The sequence below is a fragment of the Cibotium barometz genome, chromosome 25, assembly GCF_041138505.1.
Source record: "Cibotium barometz isolate CiBa-2024 chromosome 25, ASM4113850v1, whole genome shotgun sequence".
Taxonomy (NCBI): domain Eukaryota; kingdom Viridiplantae; phylum Streptophyta; class Polypodiopsida; order Cyatheales; family Cibotiaceae; genus Cibotium; species Cibotium barometz.
In genome coordinates this window covers 19,589,350-19,610,519 of record NC_141070.1, presented here as the reverse complement: position 1 = coordinate 19,610,519, position 21,170 = coordinate 19,589,350, and the positions used below count along the sequence as shown (strand labels likewise).

The 21,170-nt window shown below is 38.0% G+C and overlaps 1 protein-coding gene across 1 annotated transcript in view; it reads left to right on the top strand.

Moving 5' to 3' along the window:
• Nucleotides 1-21,170, top strand: part of LOC147624332 (MADS-box transcription factor 23-like) — a 337,401-nt gene that overhangs the window by 42,869 nt on the left and 273,362 nt on the right. The window contains exon 2 of the mRNA XM_086819317.1: nt 12,524-12,605. Within this exon, the coding sequence (XP_086675443.1) occupies nt 12,524-12,605 (82 nt within the window). The remainder of the gene's footprint in view (nt 1-12,523; nt 12,606-21,170) is intronic.

Genomic DNA, 21,170 nt, shown 5'->3' with positions numbered 1-21,170 from the left:
TCCATATTCCAAATTATACATAATTCCATCTTGTATTGTTTTGTCGGAGAGAAATCCATCAGGTCTGTCAGTCACACCAAGATGGTCTTCTTATGAAGATCTAAGATTCCCCTTGAAACCTTGCATCCCAGTCAATGGTACATCAGTGATGTCCCATCCAATTTCCCTAGCAGCACCTAGACAGTGATGAAGAAGGTGTAACAAACAATTTTCCTTCAAAAGATATGTCAACGATTGAAAATACCATTTTGCACATGCCAACAAAATTTACTAAGCAATTATTCACAACATGTACTTGAGAAATCATAGGAGTTGGTTTGGGTTTGCCTAGAAATGTTCACGATTCATAGGACATAAGATTGTAACTTGTGCCACAATCTAGTAATCCTAATGTGATGAGGAATGTGCAGCTCATGGTCAAGTATAACCATAGCCAGTTGGCTTTAATTTCCACTCTTCCTTATCTTCGATTACCAAAACACATGCCATGACTTGCAACACGACATTTGCATTTGATATTTTTCTTGCATTCTTTAACTTCCTTGATAGTTTTTTTTTGCATTTCTCTTTTTAGTTTCCATTTTTCTTGGGTGGCATGTATGCTTTTATGTTGTTCCGCTATTAATGGTCCAAAATATTGATGGATTTTACTACCATTCATGAAGGTCTCCATAAGAATTCTATCTGACATTTTGAATTGAATTGCACCACTCTTGGAGAATTCTAGAATTTTGTAAAGTCCTAAGCCTCGAAGCTTAAGTTTCTTCTTTCTCTTTTTAATGTTGTACATCAACACTAAATCACCCATGTGGAACTTACATTTTTAATATTGGCATTAACCTAATGCTTTCATCGGTATTTCTATGTCCACATTTCAATCATCGCATATAGTCATGCTTCATCCAACTTTCTCAATGTAATTAATGGTTCTGAAAGGTCATGTGCCGCAAGATTTTCATCTTTTGTTGCTCGCAAGGTGGGGATTAGTAATTTAATTGGACTTATATCATCAAGACCATATACTAAGTAAAAACATTTTGTGCCATTAGCTGTCTTGTATGCCGTTTGATAAGCCCAAAGAGTAGCAGGAAGTTTAAATGCCTAATCTTAGCATGATGCCTTTACAGCCTTGGTTAAGAATGAACAAAGGACCTTATTGGTTATTTTAGCGTTCCTATTTCCTTGTAGATAATAACATGATGATTCATCATGGATCACCATAAACTCATCCAACAAGAATTTCACTATCTCATTTATGAAATGGGTTTCTCTAGAATGCATAGTCTCAAGATGTCATCTTTGCCTCTTCAATACAAATTCCCAGCTGTAAGTGTATATGGAGATGCTTGCTTGATTAACTTACAAGCTCAGTCACAAGTGATGTATTTATCCATTGGTAAGTGAAATGAGCTATTTTATGGCTCAAGTCTAGTTTCACCTTATAACTTTGAGTGAGCTTGTCACCAAAGTTATAATTGCACGAATGATTAGGAACACGTCTAGTATTTACCTCTTCTTCTTCTTTCATTAAGTCTTTCATTTGCCTTGGCTTCTCGATCCTTCAACACCAACTCTTTGTTTCTTTTTCACCTAGTCAAATGACTGAGCTTGATGGATTTTAGAGTTTTGGTGGGTTGGGAAGGAATTTTAGTCTTACTCAAGAAGACAAGGGTTTATATAGATGTTGTCCCCCCTCCCAGGTTTGGCTCACAAGTTTGTTTAAACATTTTGTGGGACTAAATGGCTCTTATGTAACAGAGCTAGTCATAGTCTGTTTCGGTGACTGAAGGTTCTTCTACTAAAATCTTGATAGATTTGGTCTTCTTCTTCCTAGAGTCTTTTGGATGGTTGTCTATTGTTTGAAGTTTTTGTGACTTTTCAAGTTGACCAATAGATGCTTGGATCTTGACTAAGGTGTCTTGTCCTCTTTTTAAGGAGGCTTGGATCTCTTAATTCTGTAGACTCACTTCTTAGTATAGCATAATGGGGTTTTTTTGAATCTAGAGTAGCATCCACCATCATGAAAGGAGCTATTTCTATCCTATCTTCATTACAAAAGTGAGAACCACCTATTTTAGATACCTCTATTCTTTCTAGGATATGCAACCAATTTTCATCTTTCCCTCATTTGGGAAAACCTATGGTGTCAAGGTTCAATTCAACAAATGATAGATCATTTGTCTAAAATTTCATAAAAAAGAAAACACTCCTCACTCAATCCTTGACAATCCGCTCTGTAGTGACAGATTTGAAGTCAATAGGATCTTTTGTATAGGATGGTGACTCCAATTTCTAAGGTTGACCTTCATGATGACCTCTTTTTTGTGTAGATAGATGTGGTCACTTTTCTAGTCATCATGGACCATTTAATGATGTCTCATAAATGGCCTTCCTCATATCACATCATATGTCATGGGTTTTTAAAAGTACATAATAGCAAAGATGTGATCAAAAGTAACTTCACATAAGGTCAACTTGTTGATCCCAATTACACCCATGGGCATGGTAAGATTTCCATCAGCCAATTTGATTTTTAAGATAGTGGAAGTTAATTTTGGTGATCCCCATTTTCTCCCATTGTTTTTTTTTTGGGGTATGTTGACACTAGCTCCCCCATCTTGGATTGCTGCAAATGTTCTCTCTTTCAGTCTCGATGAGAAAGTGGCATTAATATCCTCACCATCAAAGTCTTGCCATATTCGTTGACAAGAACGTTTTTACAGGTGATACTAGGATTATCAACAAGAGTAATCTCTTCAGACTCTGTGTCCAACCCATCTATAGAGTACTGGTCAAATTTTTTATCCATCCTTTGTCCTATATCTTGCTAAAGGCTTGAGTATCTTGATAGGAATTCTTCCAGTATGAGTGTGATATGAGAAGCCATTATTGTGCTCATTCGAGTCATATCGTTTTGTCTCCTTGTCATCTGAAGATTAGTGTTCTCATTGAAGTGATTGCTCCTTCTAGACCTAAATAAGAATGGAGAGTATTCAAAGTGTTTCGTCTGGATTCATTCAACCACTTAGATAGTGAAGCAGCATAAGGCATTTCTTGCTCTTCAAGGTAGTTATTAAGATAATATTTGTTTAAGTTTGTGGATCCTCTATCTTTCCCTCTCATAGCTTCTTTCCTTATTGCCTGAGTTTCCATATTTGCACTAATTCTATCATCCATGGGCCTAGTCACAAATTATATTTCTTTACTATGATTATTCGAGGGAGACAACACACTCCCTTCTGTGTGGTACCTTAGGCACAAACTTGTAAAGTTGTGACGGCGTAACTAGGACTAGGGGTTCTTCTAATTGGTATTAAGTGTATTTCACCAAGTTGTGTACAACTATGAATCTACTTCTTTCCTTCATGGGGTTTGGATATTACATCAATTTTTTTATAAGGTCTTTTAAATGATGTGAGTTATGCCATAACTTAGACACTATCGTGACATCGCTTAGATATTTTTGGCTGCCTTAGAAAAGACTCAGTAGGGGAACTCCCTTTTGAGGTGTTCTCCTCCACACATATAGCAGGCTAAGGGTTGGCCCCATGGTTTGTAGAGTTAATTTCTTGTGCCTTATAACCCATTGGTTGCCCACTACCATACGTGCCAAAGATTGACATCCTATAAATGGGAGCTAAGGTATTGACAAGAATCCTTAAAAACTCTATGTTTGAGTCCGTACTCGACATTGAGTAGGAGTTGTATCTTAGTGGTCCCTCTATAGGATCTGGTTTAGGTATATAAGTGTTGGTGACATCCTCAATGAGTGTTGTATCTTAGTGGTCCCTCTATAGGATCTGGTTTAGGTATATAAGTGTTGGTGACATCCTCAATGAGTGGTCGTGCCTCCAAGTGTATCATGGGTGTTACACCACGAGCTTTAGGTTGAAGTTCTACAGTAGGGGGAGGTGTCTCACGGAACTTCATAATTCCTCTAGGTAGGGGGCTAGTGCTACTTGGGGGGGCATCTCCACTACTTACAATGTGTTGGAATATGGAGTGGTAAAGATTGGGTGGTAGCACGAAGAGCTAGAAGAACTATATCATGATTTATAGGATTGTACCTGTAATTGCGGGTATCATGATTAGTGTATCTCTCGTAACCACACGACCACTCCGTCCTTCCCTTATTGAATGGAAAGTCATTACCAATTTGATTACCTTTTCAATAAGGACACCATGTTCCCTCTCTCCTTGGGTATTCTCTAGAATCTCTAGGAAGTACTTTCCAATTCTCTTCCATTTTCTTTAGCATAGCCAGAAGCCATGTCCTTGACACTCATTTTATCAGACATTTTCCTTCTTGAGACTATGCTATGAGGAGATTTGGATGGTGTACTAGATTTCTTAGACCCTTCTATGCTAGACATGTTATCATCAAAGTTGAGAGCATCGATGCAGCACTTGTTAAAGGTTGTTTTCCTTTGCAAATAAAGGTAATTGTGCAAGTTTTGATCTTTCAAGCCTTCAAGAAAAAATGAAATCAATCTTGGTTGACTTGGTTTCTCATCAATTGAGTAGCGAGAATGATAATATCTAATGCATCAAATATATTCTTGTACTGACTCATTCTCTTGTTGCCTGATATTATTCAGCTACTGTACATGCATTTGGGTACAGTATTTGAGAAATCTACCCGAAAAGCATTCCTTAAGAAAAAAACACCTTTTGACTTAGCATTGTCCACTAAGGTTTGTGTAACTTGAGTTTGAACTATAGCCGTAGGCATATCATAAAGACTAGTTTAGGTATAGATAGTCTTATTACTAACGTCTAAGTTAAATTGGCCTTACCTTTTTATTCATAGCATAACTTGAAGTTTACCTAATCATTTAAAAAATATTTATATACATGCATAACCATATTTTATGATGCACTTTTCCAAGTAGCCTAAAATGATCTTAGGAAGATCATTTATGCGTCTGCTCATCATCACTTCTTCTTGTTTCATACCTTGATCCACTGTTGTGAGGGAGGATATTGCGAGACAACCAGAGGCAGAAGATAATATTTGAGGTAATCTATTGTTAAGTTTAGCTTTCATGGAATCTTTCACAATTGTAACATGGATATCACAATCGTTGGAATCTATCTTTTAGTGGGAAACACATAACATAAGCATATCAACTCCAAATTTCTTCAAGGTTGTAGATTTTCAAACTAATTTTCAAGGGCTTTCCAATGACAGTATGTCATATATGAGGGTTTTCCCATAAGGTTCATCCACGGCCCCCTTTTCTCTAGCAACGTGATGACATGGCTTTTGTTAGAGGGTCCTTTTTTGCTCCAATTTTTTCATAATGATCAATATACATAATACATTTATACTATGTTACCTTGTCTTTTACACCTTGTTTATTGTTCCGTGTATATCAAGGAAGCATCTCTATTACCCACTCTCTTTGGGTCTTGTGGTGGGTGCCCCCCCTTTGCCCCTTCCCTTCTTATTCAACCCGATGTCCCTCTCCAACAACTTTCTTCTCACCATCTCCGAGAATTGGACCTACATCAACCGCACCATGATGTTGTTGCCATGTTTTGTTCTTAGGAGATCACACTAGACACAGCTCACGCATACATGCATGTGTTTCCCACGATTGTTTTTGGGATACAATGTAATAAAATTTACACTCCTTGTTGTAAGACTCTATTGTGCTATACTCTGCCAATTCCTTGGTTGTTTGTCTTGATAAAAGAATCAATAGTATCCCCGCTTGATTTCTCCATGATCATTGCAATTCCCCTCTCCTCCACTAAAAGGGTACCCTTTTCTACTCTCAAACCTCTTAAGGGGGCTGCTTCAACTTGTAGGATGTGGATACAAAAGAGCATGTACTTGTAGGATACCCCATATAATTATATGTAGTATTATTATCTCTTTGAGTAGGGTGTTCATGACATGCATGATCTCTCGAAGAGCATAAGTAACCAAAGATTTGGATCAAAGGGGTAGCTCACTAACTAGCCACATACTAAAATGAAAATTCCAATGATGTACACACCCAGCATGATCTCTCCAAGAGCATAAGTAACCAAAGGTTTAGATCAAAGGGGCAGCTCATCGCTAGCCACATGCCAAAATGAAAATTCCAAGGATGTACATACCTAACTTTGTGCAAAACCTTGATTCTTTTGTAGAGTCAACCTTGAGAGTATTGGACCACCTCCATGATCCATCACCTTTGTAACTTTTACCGACTCCTATCCCTTAGTAGGGTCCAGGTCACCCCAAAGGTGATTCAAGACTAAAAAGACATTCTCGATGCCACTTATTGGCTCTTTTGGTTTTGTAGAAATTTTAAATCTTCAACCTCACCTTTCAGGTTCTTAGTGTGATGTAATGTTTTGAAGGGATTAGAGAGTTAGGATTGTGTGCTATCCTAGAATAACATTTGAAGCTTAGGACTCTCATTCACTGGGTTCAAGTCTCATCTTATTACCCTCATGGGGGATCAATTGCACCTTATTGTTTCTTGAGTTTTGGAAAGAGCCTAAACTCTCTATTGGTATATACTACATCTTGCTAAGGGGTGGTAATTTAGGGTAAAAATGCACATTTTTAGTATCAAGAGAGAGAGGGGGTTTAGAGTTCTATCCTAATTCAAGGTGGGCAAGGTGATAGACGAGGGAGACTCTGCCTGTTTAAATAGAAGAAAGTAATAGGCATCTGAAACATTTAGCAATTTGTCACTATCACACTAACATAGTATATTTATCTTTCTCTTGAACAATATGTTCTTTGGTTATTGGAAATTACATTACCACTTGTAATTGGCTAGCCTTGAGCTAGTGAGCGTGGTGGATTTGGATTTCCAAACCTAACACACTCTCCTTTTCATAGCACACTTCGTGGCATGTAATATGAGTGTTCTTTTCACAAGACAAGAGTATCTATTTATGCACGATAGCTCTTATACATGAGATCTCTCATTTGCATAGATTGTAAGAGCTATCATGCATGAAGCTTGCTACATATGGAGCTTTCATGCAGTGGGATATTTTTATTCATAGAGCTCTCATAATTTAAAAGATTTCTTACATGCATAGATCTCTCACATGTATAGAGCTCACACATGCATGAGCTTAATGCATAAGAGCTCTCACATGTAAGAGCTCAATGCATGGAGTTCTCACATGGATGGTTCTCTTTTAAAAAACCTTCTTCATAAGAAATGTTTTGCATGAGATCTCTCATTTGCATATAATTTAAGATCTCTCATGCATACACTATAATAAGAGATATATGTATGAGAGCTCTTATTTCTTGAAAGTTGTTTTGTATGAGATATCTCATCCATAGAGTGTAAGAGGTCTATGCATGAGAGATCTCATGTTTAGAGTTTCTTTTCCATGAGAGAGAGTGTAAGAGTTTTATGTATGAGATCTCTCATTTTTTACAGATATTTTACTATCATGAGCTCTCACAATGGAATAGAGCTCTGTGCATAAGAGCTCTCACAATGCATGAGATCTATATACATACATGAGGGCTCTTCTTTCTTGACAACTCATTCGCATGAGATATCTATTTTATTTAGAGCTCTCATTTGCATAGTTTGTAAGAGCTCCCAAGAGAGATATCTCTATATAGAAGACACACAAATGCTTAAGAGTATGGTTTGTTATCATTGCATTGCGTAGGTCCTTGTCATGCTTCAATTAGATCCTCCCCATTCTCTACTAGCTCTCCATTCTCTTGTGGTAAGCTTTAAACCCAATGCTCATTTTCTATATGTTGCAATGGCATTTTTGTTAAGAGTATAAGAGCTCTAAAAATGCATGAGAGCTCTACGCACCTTTCTTGAGAGCTCTATTTGCATAGAGTGAAAGAAATCCCTGCATAGAGTGTAAGAGCTCTCTCCACAAGAAATATTTAGAGATCTTGTGCACGAGATATCAATTTATTCTATGTGCATGAGATCTCAATGCATAAGAGACATCTAACTATGTTTTAGAGCTCTCATGCATAAGATCTATGCATAAGAGACATCTCTATGCATGCAAGCTCTCATGCAAAAGATCTATATGCATGAGATCTCTCTCTATGCTTCACATCTCTCATGCATGAGAACTCTGTGCGTATGAAATGTCTCACAATGTATAAGATCTCTCACATGCATAATGTATTGCACTTTGTGTGATGGTCAAACAATAAATCTCTCATTTTCATAAAGTGTAACACCTCTTATCCACCATGAATATTATGCATGAACCTTGCTATTCATATCTCTCATGCATGAAGCTCTTATGTATAGGGGTCTTATAATGCATAAGTTATTACGTGCATATAGCTCTCATAATGCATGAGTTATTACATGCATAGAGTTTACGCATCCATGAGCTCAATGCACAAGTTCTCATGTGTAAGAGCTTAATGCATGGAGCTATGACATGCATAGAGCTCAATGCATGAGAAGATACTCCTTATGCATAGTTCATAATATGGTTTTAATCAAAAATTAATTGTGTAAAAAATGTGGCCATGGGACCGAGAAGGTGATACTAGTTGTTGGAACACACTACGACCGATTAACATTGATAATGACAAAGATATAGTTTCTCTGTAAGGCCTCATATCCCATCGATATGGGTATAATTGATCGAGTCAGTACAAAAAAGAGTTACCCCTCTCGGTGCCTCAATATTTGCCGATCAAGTACAAAGTCTATCAGAATGAACGGGCATAAAATGATACTCTTCATTAATCCCATGAAGGCATAAATCCCTAGCTACCATAGATGGGTAAAAGAAACGACTATAGGGTCTATAATCTTATTGCTAGGAATGACTATAGGGTCTATAATCTTATTACTAGGAAAATTCAACTAGAAGGGATGCTACTTTTCAAGAAGAGGAAAGTTTGCAATCCATTCACAATCCATTAGTAAGTAATTTTGACACTTCTACTGCTCATAAGAGTGACGAAAAACAACATGATTTATTTAACACTCCAAATCAGTCCAATTCATTACTAAAATTGATTAGAAGATCCTCCATCTAGTCCACATAGGTTCAAGATCTCTCTTATTCATGAATCCCAATGATCTTGTCTAATAAAGTCACCTAAAATCACAAGTGGAGCTTTTGGTGATGGGGACAATATTAGAGTTTGTCTTCGAGAAAGGAGTTATGTAGAGCCAAACTGAGTTAGGGAAAATGCACCCACAGTTACTCATAAGGAGAAGTCATCCATGCTAGTGGACACAACTCTCTTAGATTGTCCATGTCTATCCATAATCTACCTATAAAAGTATTGGGTTTCCCATCAATTACAAGATTAATCAAGTACATATAAAAATATAGTAAATCACAAAGCTAACCACATAAAATTTAGTTTCATGATGTGGAACATGTGGAAAACAAAAAACTCGAGAGTGTATGTACGGGATCACCCCTCCCAAAAGTATAATTTTAAAACTCCTCTCCTTAGGTGTTACCCATCATATTAACTACCACTATCCAATGTCTCGCATGATGTGAGATTGAAAATTTAACAAGTCCTTCAATAGTTTCTCATGTTGAGGTATGTTTACACATATGCTTTACACACCATACATCACGTTATGCTTTACATACATACACATTCACCTAACTAATTGCATGCACCTAGGTGTAATAACCCTCTAAATACCACTTATTATCTCTAAAACAAGAGGTTCCTCATGTACAAGAGAAAACCATTAGGAAGAATTTGAACTCAAAAAGGGCCCTCTAAGAGGAGGTTCCTCATGCATGCACCTTGACATAACAACCTTGTAGCTACCACCTATCATCTCTAAAACAAGACGTTTCTCATGTACAACAAGGGAAATCTATTAGGAAACATTCGAATTGAAAAAGGGTCCTCTAAGAAGAGCAATGTCATCTCCTTGCTAGAAAAAAGGGGGTCGTCTCGTGATCCTTATGTATCTTACATTAAAACCCCTATATGTGACATATTGCTAGAAAGCACTTGAAAAGTACATTCTAAATCTATCACTCTAACAAATATGAAGTTGATATGATCAAGTTATGTCTTGCCTACTAAAAGGTAGGTTCCTATGATTTTGATATCCATGTAGTTTAATAAGTCAATTCGTATGAACGAAAGATTGTTTCTCATTACATCTAGAGTAAATTTCAGCAACTTTTGCAAGTATTTTCAATGGTTAAGTTACCGATTCCTTTACTCCATAAACCAAAAGGTGTCAAGGATATTATGCGTCACATGACGTGACTACTAGCAAAATGGATGGTTCCACAAACATTTTTGTTTAAGCTATCGCGCATGTGGATAGCCTGTAAGGTGTATCTCTCCTTGGATCCGGTCTTCTCATCATCACTTCTTCCTGTTTCATACCTTGATCCACCAATGTGACGGAGGGTATTGCTACACAACCAAAGGCAAAAGGTAAGATTTGAGGTAAGTTTAGCTTTTATGAAAGCTTTGAAAATTGTATCATGGATATCACAATCATTGGAATCTACCTTTTAGTGGGGAAGACATAGCATAAGCATATCAACTCTAAATGTTTTTGAGGTGGTAGATTTTGAATCTACTTTTTCAAGGGTTTGGGATGATAGTATGTCACATATGGGGGTTTTGAAGTAAGATACATAAAGTTCACCCATGACGCCCTTTTCTCTAGCAAAGTGATAACATGGATCTTGTTAAAGTCAAAATTTTACCTAATGATCAATGTACATAATACATTTATACTATGTTGCCTTGTCTCTTATGCCTTGTTATTGTTCTGTGTGCATCAACCAGCAATTGTTCTTGCGAGCAGCATCTCTAACATGGTATCATCCGCTCTCTTCGGGTCCTCTTCTAGGTGTGCCCTCTTTGCCCCTGTCCTTCTTATTCAACTTCATAGCCATCTGCATTAGCTTCCTTCTCTCTATCTTCAAGAATCGGACCTACATCAACCATACCATAATGTTGCTTCCATGTTTTGTGCTTAGGAGATCACATTGGACACAGCTCATGCATACATGCATGTTGCCCATGATTGTTTTTTGAAGATAATAAATAAATGTTTACACTCCTTCTCAAACTCTAATGTGCCATACTCCGCCGAGTCCCTAGTGGTTTGTCTTGATGATGCAAGAATCAATAGTATCCCCCTTGATTTCTCCATGGTCATTGCAGTGCCCCTCTCCTCCACTGAGAGGGTACCCTTTTCTAGTCTCAAATCTCTTAAGGGGACTACTTCAACTTGTAGAATGTGGATACAAAAGAGCATGTACTCGTAAAAGATACCCCAGATAATTATATATAGTATTGGTGTCTCTTTGAGTAGGGTGTTCACGACATGCATGATCTCCCAAAGAGCGTAAGTAACCAAAGATTCAGAGCAAAGGGGCAGCTCACTTAACCACATGCCATAATGAAAATTCTATGGCTGTACATACCCAGCATTGTGCAAAACTTTGATTCTTGTGCAAAGTCAACCTTGAGAGTACTGGACCACCTCCATTACCTTTGCATCTTTGAGCAACTCCTACCCCTCAGTGGGGTCCAGGTCACCCTAAAGGTGATTCAAGACTAAAAAGACATTCTCGATGGGTGCCAAAGAGTGGAGAGAAAATGCTTGCACTTTTTCTCTAAAGGTCTTGTTGTCCAAAAAATCTAGCCCTTTGGTTTTGTAGAAATTTCAAAGCTTCAGCTTTGAAATTTCAAAGCTTCAGCTTTACCTTTCATATTCTTAGTGTGATGTAATGTTGTGAAGAGATTAGAGAGACAGGATTGCATGCTGTCTCAGAATAACATTTGAAGCTTAGGACACTCATTCATGAGGTCCTGGGTTCAAATCTCCCTTTAGTACTCTCATCGAGTCGGATTGCACTTTAATGTTTATTAAGTAAACATTAAAGTATCGGAAATAGCCTAAACCGTGTATTGGTATATACATAAACCTTTCTAAGGGGTGGTAATTTTTGGAAAAAATGCACACTTTCAGTATCAAGAGGGAGAGGGGGTTTAGAGATCTGCCCTGTGGGCAAGGAGATAAACAGGGAAAATCTGCCTGTGTAAAGAGAAGAAAGTGAGCTAGACTCCTCGGAATCCACCTCGAGCTAGGATCTTTGAGACAACATGAGACAATGAAACACCGACATGAGTGGAGGAACAACGAACAGGAGCTCTGCCCATGGTCCTCCGATCTGTGGATTCACCAATTGAATCTTTATTTGTCATTATTACACTAACGCAGTATATTCGTTTTTCTCTTAAACAATTATAATTGCTTTGGTTATTGGAAAGTAAAGTATCGCTTGTAATTGGGAATGCTACCTAAGATTCACAACAATTTTTTCTTATATCAATTTTATACTCTCCCTTGTTTTTTATTTCTATATATTGGCTAAATCGTTTGTTTTATTTCGTGACATTAATCGATGTCATCCTTTCCTTGGGTTCACTGGATTTGATTTTGTTGCGAAGTTAATGTTTTTTTAAGCTACTTTTACCCGGTGTGTGTGTGTGTGTGTTGTAGTGCAAAAGTGAGCTAACACAGTCGGTTTGTTTTGTGAGTTAAAGTATGGAGAGGATTCTTGAACGACATGCAGAAGCCAGCAGCGATGAAAAGCAAAACGAGAATCAGTCTATCGAGAAAAATAACGTAAGATTACGTGCACACCTGCATATCGTCTATGTATTTGGTGGAATAAACGTTGGATTGATTCCTCTAATCACCTATAAAGCACGCCTAATTATCGTATGCATGTATATCAATCCATGTCTCTTTCAGAAATCGGCCCCTGTTTGTGTCTCAGCTATAATGAGGTTGTTAGCTCATCGAAGCTTGCATTAAAAAGCAACTTTGACTAACATAGGCAGTATTGGCAGCTTGATGAAGTTGGCCTGCTTAAACATCAATCGGATTGCCTAAAATCCATGAGCAAGTGAGTACTGTTTTCACAACCAATAAAAATTGAGCAGCATGTTTAATCATTATTTATGAGCAAGAATTGAGCTTTATCAGCAACATGTTCAAACATGGGTTGCTACACAGACGCTTATCAGGAGAGGACATCGGAACGCTAAGCTTGAAGGAGCTCCACCAGCTTGAGCAACAGACAGAAATGGACATGTGCCGTGTGACAGCTCGAAAGGTAAGCCTTCTTGGTTTAATTTTTCTCTTTTCCTTTCTAAGGCTTGGTTTGTAGAATCTAATTCTCAACGTACTCAACTTTCCAAAGGATGACATACTTTAAAAACACCCTCAATATGGATGCACATTTTAGAGATTTGACGTTATATAATGCTATAATCCTGAGTACCACAATGTTATTGACCTGTGCTGCTTACATTAGACGTTATTAATGACTTGTAGTTTAAACATTGATCATGATTATCTAGAGATTTCGCCCATCATTGGCTCTTTGGATAATCATGATGGCTCTTTGGCGGCCATCATGATTATCTAGAGTACCCAGGCTGAAATTCGAAGGCCTATCCGAACCTTGAATTTGAAATTCGAAGGCTATAAACTAGCTTGACCTAGTGAATTTCGGATTTTTTTTCAATTGTGGCCTTCTTCGAGGGCTTCTCTTGAAAGTTTGAAGGACTTTGTTGCCCTGTGAAGGCTTCGAGTTTCAGTACTCTCATAGACTAGGGAGAAACCCTCAAAGGTGGGATTTGATGTTCTCTACACTAAGAGTGCTGATGAAGTGATTTATGTAGGAGACAAACGATACTTATGGAGATGCCTCTAAGCGACCTCCACATGCATGGTACACGCTCAAAGCTTTCAAAGAAACCTATGGAGTCTTGAAAGATGATAGAAGATAATGTAATATGGCAACTCGTTTGCAATGTTGCATGCCATACATAACGTTCGAGCAATTGTTCAACCTTGAACTTCACAACCTAGCATAGAAACTCAAGAGGTCCTCTTAAAAATATACAAAATCTCAAGGAAAGGTTACCTTTTTTACATAAATCATGAAAATATACATGCATAATAATTTAACATTTCAACGTACAAAAGAATCTCAAGTATTTTAAAACTATATTATGATATTGACATTAATAGGCTAGCTTTGACCATCGAACATTGCCACAAGCATTTTCTTATACTGAACCCCGACATTTAAGTCCAATCACGTAGTCCTTAGAAAAACCAACTCAATATAGCTCTTAAATCCCTTTTTAGCAACCTTCTTGCACCTTTAGCCAATTTGGGAGTGTGAGTTCACTTCTAAAAACCCAAGTTTGGTTTTTAAGTTAAATACAAAAGATGAAACTTCTAAAGCTCCTATTTGAGGCAAGAGAATCGATCTACCATAGGTCTAATGAAAAGCATGAAGAAGCATAATCAAAGAATTGGGAAAATACACTGTAAAAGAGTGATTTGTTTGTGATATGTAATTTGAAGACATAAATTATGAAAAATACAACACCCTTGAAACCTTGATTGACATGATGGATGCTCAATTGTTGAAATCGGGGGTTTTTTAGATCTCTGAACATGATAGTGGAGTTAGTTTGAGCTAACACGATGAGAAAATTGAGATTCAAGTATAAGTAAGCTCCAAATATTAGTGCTTGATTGATATTTGACACTTGTAAACATGCATGTTTGATGATTTGACCCTGCTAATCACTATAATTAAGGATTAATTAACAATCAATTAATCATCCAGAGCAAAAAGTAAATTTTTAACTCATAAGTGGGATTGATATTTGACACTTATAAACACACACATGCATTCAAATCACATCATTGCATGTGTGTGAACTTAAAATTCCATTACATTGTTAATTTGTAAGTAATTAGACACTATCGAGAGTCAAAATCTAGTATAACCATTGCAATGGCATCAAACATTATCACAAATGTTGAGAAGTTCTCTCGAGAAGGATTTCAAACCTAGGCCACCCAAATAAATTATCTTCTCATGCACGAAAAGCTATGAAAATTAATTAAGGAGAATGCACCCTCTAATCCAACTAAAGATTGGATTCAGAAATATGAACAAGCCCTATCATTAATTGGATTGCACTTGGTAACCAATATTATTCATCAAATTGATTCAAAACCGACGACAAAACAAGCATGAGAAGAGTTAAATTTATTATTGGTTCCAACCAAATAAGGAAATCCATTTGAAAATAGAATTTTATGGCTTAAAAATGGAATTTAATGAGTAACTAGCACAATTCATAAGTAAAATGAAAAGCATAATGACCCAATTAGTTGGCATTGATGCAAAGATAGGTGAAAAGGATGCACTTGCTATACTTATAAAAAGCATTCCATAGGAATATGGTGCTCTTGTGACCACTTTAAAGAATTTACTTGAACCAACATTTGAGGGTCATATTTCATCACTACTTGAAAAAGAGGAATATGGTGCTTTTGTGACCACTTTAAAGAATTTACTTGAACCAACATTTGAGGGTCATATTTCATCACTACTTGAAAAAGAGGGGAAACTAAATAATGGTACGCAAAATACAAGTGAATGAGCATTCTACATCAACAAGGGCATAAAAGAATGCTACCACTACAGAAAGAAGGGACACTTCAAAAGTGAATGCAAACTCAAACACAAGCCCAAATGAAGGCATTGCAAGAAACATGGACACAAAGAAGAAGAATGTGTATTGAAGAACCATGAAGCTGACTACGTGGAGACTTCATCAAGAAAAGTGAAGATTCCTGCGAGCATCTGTTTTGGAACTAAAGCTTTAACGACAATCCTCACCAGCTTAGCCCACGATTGCAAAAGGTCACCAAATGAGTAGAGCTAGTCTTCTATTTTTATCATGCATGATCACCTAAGGGTAGCAACTTACACCTAGGGGGTGATGAAATATTGTAACACCACACTTCACCACCTTAAGTAGCATGTTGCACCAAGAAAAAATGATGAATATTTTTTAATTCACATCCAACCACCTTGCGGTAGATTGAACATCATGGCACCAAGGACAGGTGTTGAAATTTATCAGCCATTGAGAGCAAGGTATGAGTAGAGGACCATGATTAAGAGCATGCACCCACATCACACTTGGGCATTATTCCACATGAGCATACTTGTAAGAGGTGTACCCTCAAATAAAAAGGGTCATTTTCAAGCAATGAAGACAAGCATCTCCCATGCATCTCTATGAGTACAAGTTTTGATCTTATAACCTAACTGTGCTTGATTCAAGCGAGACATTAGAAAAAATTTAGACTCAAATTGGGTCCTTTAAGGATTTCTACACGTTCTCTCTCTACAAAAATGAGATTATGATGACATTTTAACAAATCATTTTAGAAATGAGTGGAGATTTGACATTTGGAATCTCCATTTTGAGACCTTTTCAATGATATGTAGCATGATGAGAAGTTTCGCATATTCAAGAAGTTTTCAAATTTGGTGATGATGTGGCATGTTACCAAATTTGGGACTTCTTGATCATGAAAAATTGTCCTCCATGCTATATGCTATTGGAAAGGCCTCGAAAGGTAGATTTCAAATGTCCAAACTCCACTCACTTTTGATTTGACTTGCAAAAATTTCACTATGAACTCATTTTTGTAGAGAGAGAATGTGTAGAAACTTTGCATTTGAAACCCATAGCCATGCATGCCTCACTATAGCCCAATTTGAGTCCAAACTTTCTCTAATGTTAAGTAATTAGTTCATCTCATCATGTTGTTGATTAGTCTCCACCCACCTTAGTTTAAACACTTGTGGTTAATGTAAGATTAGGGTATCTTCACCATAGCCATGTATGCTTGGTACTCATGTTTCAACATGGTATTAGAGCCACCCTTGTAAAAACTTGAGTTTTACATAGTTTCTTTTAAATACTTTGAACCTTAGTCTTTCACTTGAGATTTGAAGCGATAGCATTTTGGAACTTATTTGCTATAGATGTAACCATCTTGAATTGTACATTATATACAGTGAATTCTTAGCGTCTCTACAATTGTCTTCTTGTTTTGTAGGTTTGTCTGATGTTTCAAGAGTCTATTTCTTGATATACTGTAATGTTGAATTATGTATATTGTGATGAAGACAATTGGTTTGTGTTTCTCTTTGTGACTTGAAATGATGATGGTGATGTGTGGGAAGTGTTTGAAGCTTGTTTCCTATGATGTCAAATGTCTGTATAATGATTATTTGGGGCTGAGTTTAGCCTCAACACTTTTGGCGATCGTGTCGTTTTGCATGCCTAGTAGCTTTGTCTATGGGAGGGAGACATGGCTATAGCAATTCTATGCAAGTATGAAAAGATGAATGAATGGCTTCAAGAATTCAGCAACTGGGTTACCGAGGAATAGGAATATATAACCTATGTAGAAGTACTTCTAAGGAAGCTGTTTCCTCATTTGCCTATGGATGTGATTCGGCATATATGGGAAATCGTTTGGAAAACACAGAGGAAAAACTTTCTTCTATTTGGAATAGTGAATGGTCCAAGTGAGGCTTGAAGTTTTCTAGAGATCTGTTATTACCATCAGTTTCATCACAAGTGTCAATATTGTGGGTCCAAATGCTCATTTCAGAAGAACAACATTTCAGAAGATCTTTTCATGGGCACACGGCTCAAAATTAGGTTGGGTGAAGGATTATCATCTCTGGTAGAGGATCCAAATGAAGGAACCAATCCACCTAATTCACGAGTAATGAAGGACTTGGATGAAGACGTCATTCCCCTTGAATCTATAGGAGGGGAGGAAATAGCATCACCAAATGCTAAAATTACCAGGGGAGTGGTAAGGCTTCTTGGCACAAGAGCACTTAGTGCTCAATTGCTAAGGGCAAAGAGATCTTTGGATTTCAATCCATTACCACAGTAGTCTCCCAAAAGAAGAAGACCACAAGCAATGTAGGCAAATCCTCCACCGCCTAGTACCCCAACAAACCCCAAGATTGGCCCAACCAAATTCAATGGCTCCAAAAAAACTAATGGTAATAGCGATGTTGGTCAGTTTGAAATGAGATGTCAGGCTAGTGGTTTTGGGATATATCTGGATGAAGTGAAGAGAACACTTTGCTGCTACATTGGAAAGTCATGTAGTGGGATGGTTTACTCAATATGGATTACAACATTTCCCGAACAATAATACTCTCAAAGAAGCTTTTCTTGTAAGGTTCAAGAAGGAGAAAACCCTTGAAGATATCCTCAAGAAGCTTAGGGGGCTGAAACAGGGTGACTTAGGTGTGGAAGATTTAAAAAATTCAAAAATTTATACAATAGGTTATTGGCAAATCAGAGGCCAACCCCTAAACAGTTGGGAGACTATTTTTGCAAGGGCCTAAGAACAAGAATTCAGAGTTCTGTGACATGAAGAGACATTCCGAATGCAAATGACTTTAATGACCTCGTGAATACAACACTCACGGGCTAGAAAGGAGATTAGGATTATCTTCAAAAAAGAAGTAGTCAGAAGACTCTAATGGAGAAGATGGTGAAGATTCACAAGAAGAAAATTGTGATTGAGAGGATGAGGAAGATAACTCTGACATCTCAGATGATGAGGATTGGATTGAGAAGAAAAAGAAAACAAAGAAGAAAAAGAAAAATCAAGAAATCAAGAAGAAATACAACAAGAAAATCAAAACACTTAAGGAGGATGATTGGGAGAAGAACATTCTTGACAATATTAAAGTCTTGGGAATGGCAACCGTGGGTGAGGCATCCAGGCCATATTGTGAGCTTTGCCAAAAGCTAGATCATATTACAGTCAATTGTTAGTATATTCCATAGTATAGGAAGAGTTCCACCCAACATTGTTCAGACGAATCAACATGCAAATTCTCAAGCTAATGAGATTGGAGTTGAGCAGAATAGAAGGGCTACTAGTCCTCCAAGGAGAAATCAAAACCCAAATCAGTGTCAACCTATGCATCAGAATCAAAACCCTCAATGGGGTAATCAAAATCCTCAGTGGGGAGGTCAGTAGAGGAATTTAAATAACAACAATAATCATAACAGAAATATCAACTGTAATTATTGTGGCTTGCCAGGTAGTGGCAGCGTACAAGATGTGAGCTTGGGTGGAAGCACATAAATGAAAGGGAAATTCCAATTGTCAAATACAATGAAAGGCAGGAAGGGAATCAGAATCAACAAATCAGTAAATTCATTGGAAGTGTGATTGTACACAATGTATGAAAATTGAAGACATGCAGGATGTGGATTCAATGGCAATTAGTAGAGGTCACAAAATCAGGGTAGCAAGAAGTCCCCTGAAGTTTCAGTTACTAAGGAGGAGGATCCCATTGAACGAGAAGCTCAGAAGAGAATTAGAATAGGAGCATTAGGAAAATTCTGGACTCAAAAGAGGGCTGTTTCAATAATAATATAATATAAGTCACATAGATTGAGTGACATGAAATCTAGCAACGATATTCACCGATGGTGGTGGGATCTCTGTACAAACCCACCTACAATGTGGAGAAACTCTTATCTTCATGAAATATTAAAAAACCATCACCTTGTCTTAAAATATTTTAAATCGTTTTTTTGTCAGCACCTAACACAATAAAAGAATGTTTTTCACATTCCTGTGCTAGACGTGGAGCACTAAAAAATTCTTTCCACCACCCCTAGAACTAATGATTTTGAATGCTTGGAATAGATAGATACCCAATCTCCTGGTTATTCCCTCAACTTGCTTCCACTTTTGAAACTCGAAACATCTTTGGCGTCCAAAAGGACACACCGTCTCTCATTTCTTCTTCCCTCCTTGATCCACAAAAGTGGTTAGCTCAGTCATCCACTTTCTACTACTTCTTTCTCATACGTCTGTTAATCTCTTATGGCAACCGAAAGTGGACTAAAATCAGCAAGGAGCAGTATCTTATCTGTTGTGTTGTATAACATAAAAGATGAGAACGAATAATGGACTCCTCAAGTATACAAGTACTCTTGGGTCACTATGCAGCCAGGAAAACGTGGCCACTACTGAGTGAAGGGAAAGGCATCTGAAGACTTGGCCATACATTGGAAAGGAAGGATCCTTGACTTCAAGATGGCACTAGGAGGGAAAACTGTCAAAGAAGTGTTGATCCAGCATGTATTCATGCAAAAAGAGATCAACGTGGGACCATTGGAAGGACCTCTAAGACATAGACCACATTGTAAGTGCTTGTGTTTGTATTCCAATGTTGCAAATAAGGTGATTAATATACATTTTTCTGCCTTGCATAGATTTGTATCCATCCAATCTCCAGGAGTGGGAGCCTGCACAATGCTTGACGAGATTCTTGAAAGTTTTAGCTAAGGAGGATTCTCGTGTAAGACATATGTCAGGCTAAAATTTGAAAGGTGTTTTTGGTCAGTGTACATATGGTGCGTGTGGTGTGTGAATAAATTTTGCCCTGAATGCCCTGGCAAGTGTACAGGCTGGGTGGTTTTGTTGAAAGCTGGAATATGCACGTGTTTTTTTTCCGGAAAAAATGCTGGAGATCTGGAGTTTTTATGGCAATTGTGTGATGTGCTGATGGTTGCTAAAAGCCGGGTACCGACTGGAGAATTGACGGATTCAGTATGATAATGATGCTGATGACGAGGATGTAGACAGCTCTCGCATTATATCTGGAAGCTGAGCGGGCACCGTATTTTCTGGAGAAGAAAGGAGGAGGAGGGTCTCTTTTATTATTTGAGGGTGGCCATCATTTTGTGTTTGGGGGCTTTTAAAAAAATAATAAAAAATATTGCATATGGGCAAATTAGAAGGCCACATGGAAGGGAAAGGTGGCGGCCAGCAGCAGATCTTCGAGAAGGTGATGGGGTGGTGAGATTGGAGAAAAAGGGGAGCCAGGCGAAGGGAAAGGGGGCCGCCTTTGACGAGTAGAGGTGAGAGCTGGAGGCGACCATCCTGCAGAGAGAGAGGGATCCGGCTGCGGTAAGGTGGCTGGCCCTTGCAAAGGCGCTGCAGCGAGTGAAGAGGCATAGGCCGGCGGGCGTCGCTTGCATCAGGAGAAAAGGGGGTCGCCAGCTGCTGCAGAGGAGATAACCGGGTGCAGTGCAGAGATAAGCGGTTGGGCTCACGACAAACTGCAGGTGGTGGCTGGCGAAGGTTTGGAGGGTGCTGAGGAAAGGAGAACCGGTGGACTCTACAAAGAGGGCTGCTGTGTTGAACTGGAGGCAGCCGCTTTGAAGTGAAAGACGTGGAGTCAGCGCTTGCTGCAGAAAGGCTGGAGGGCTGCAGAGGCGGTGGCATCGCTTTGAAGTG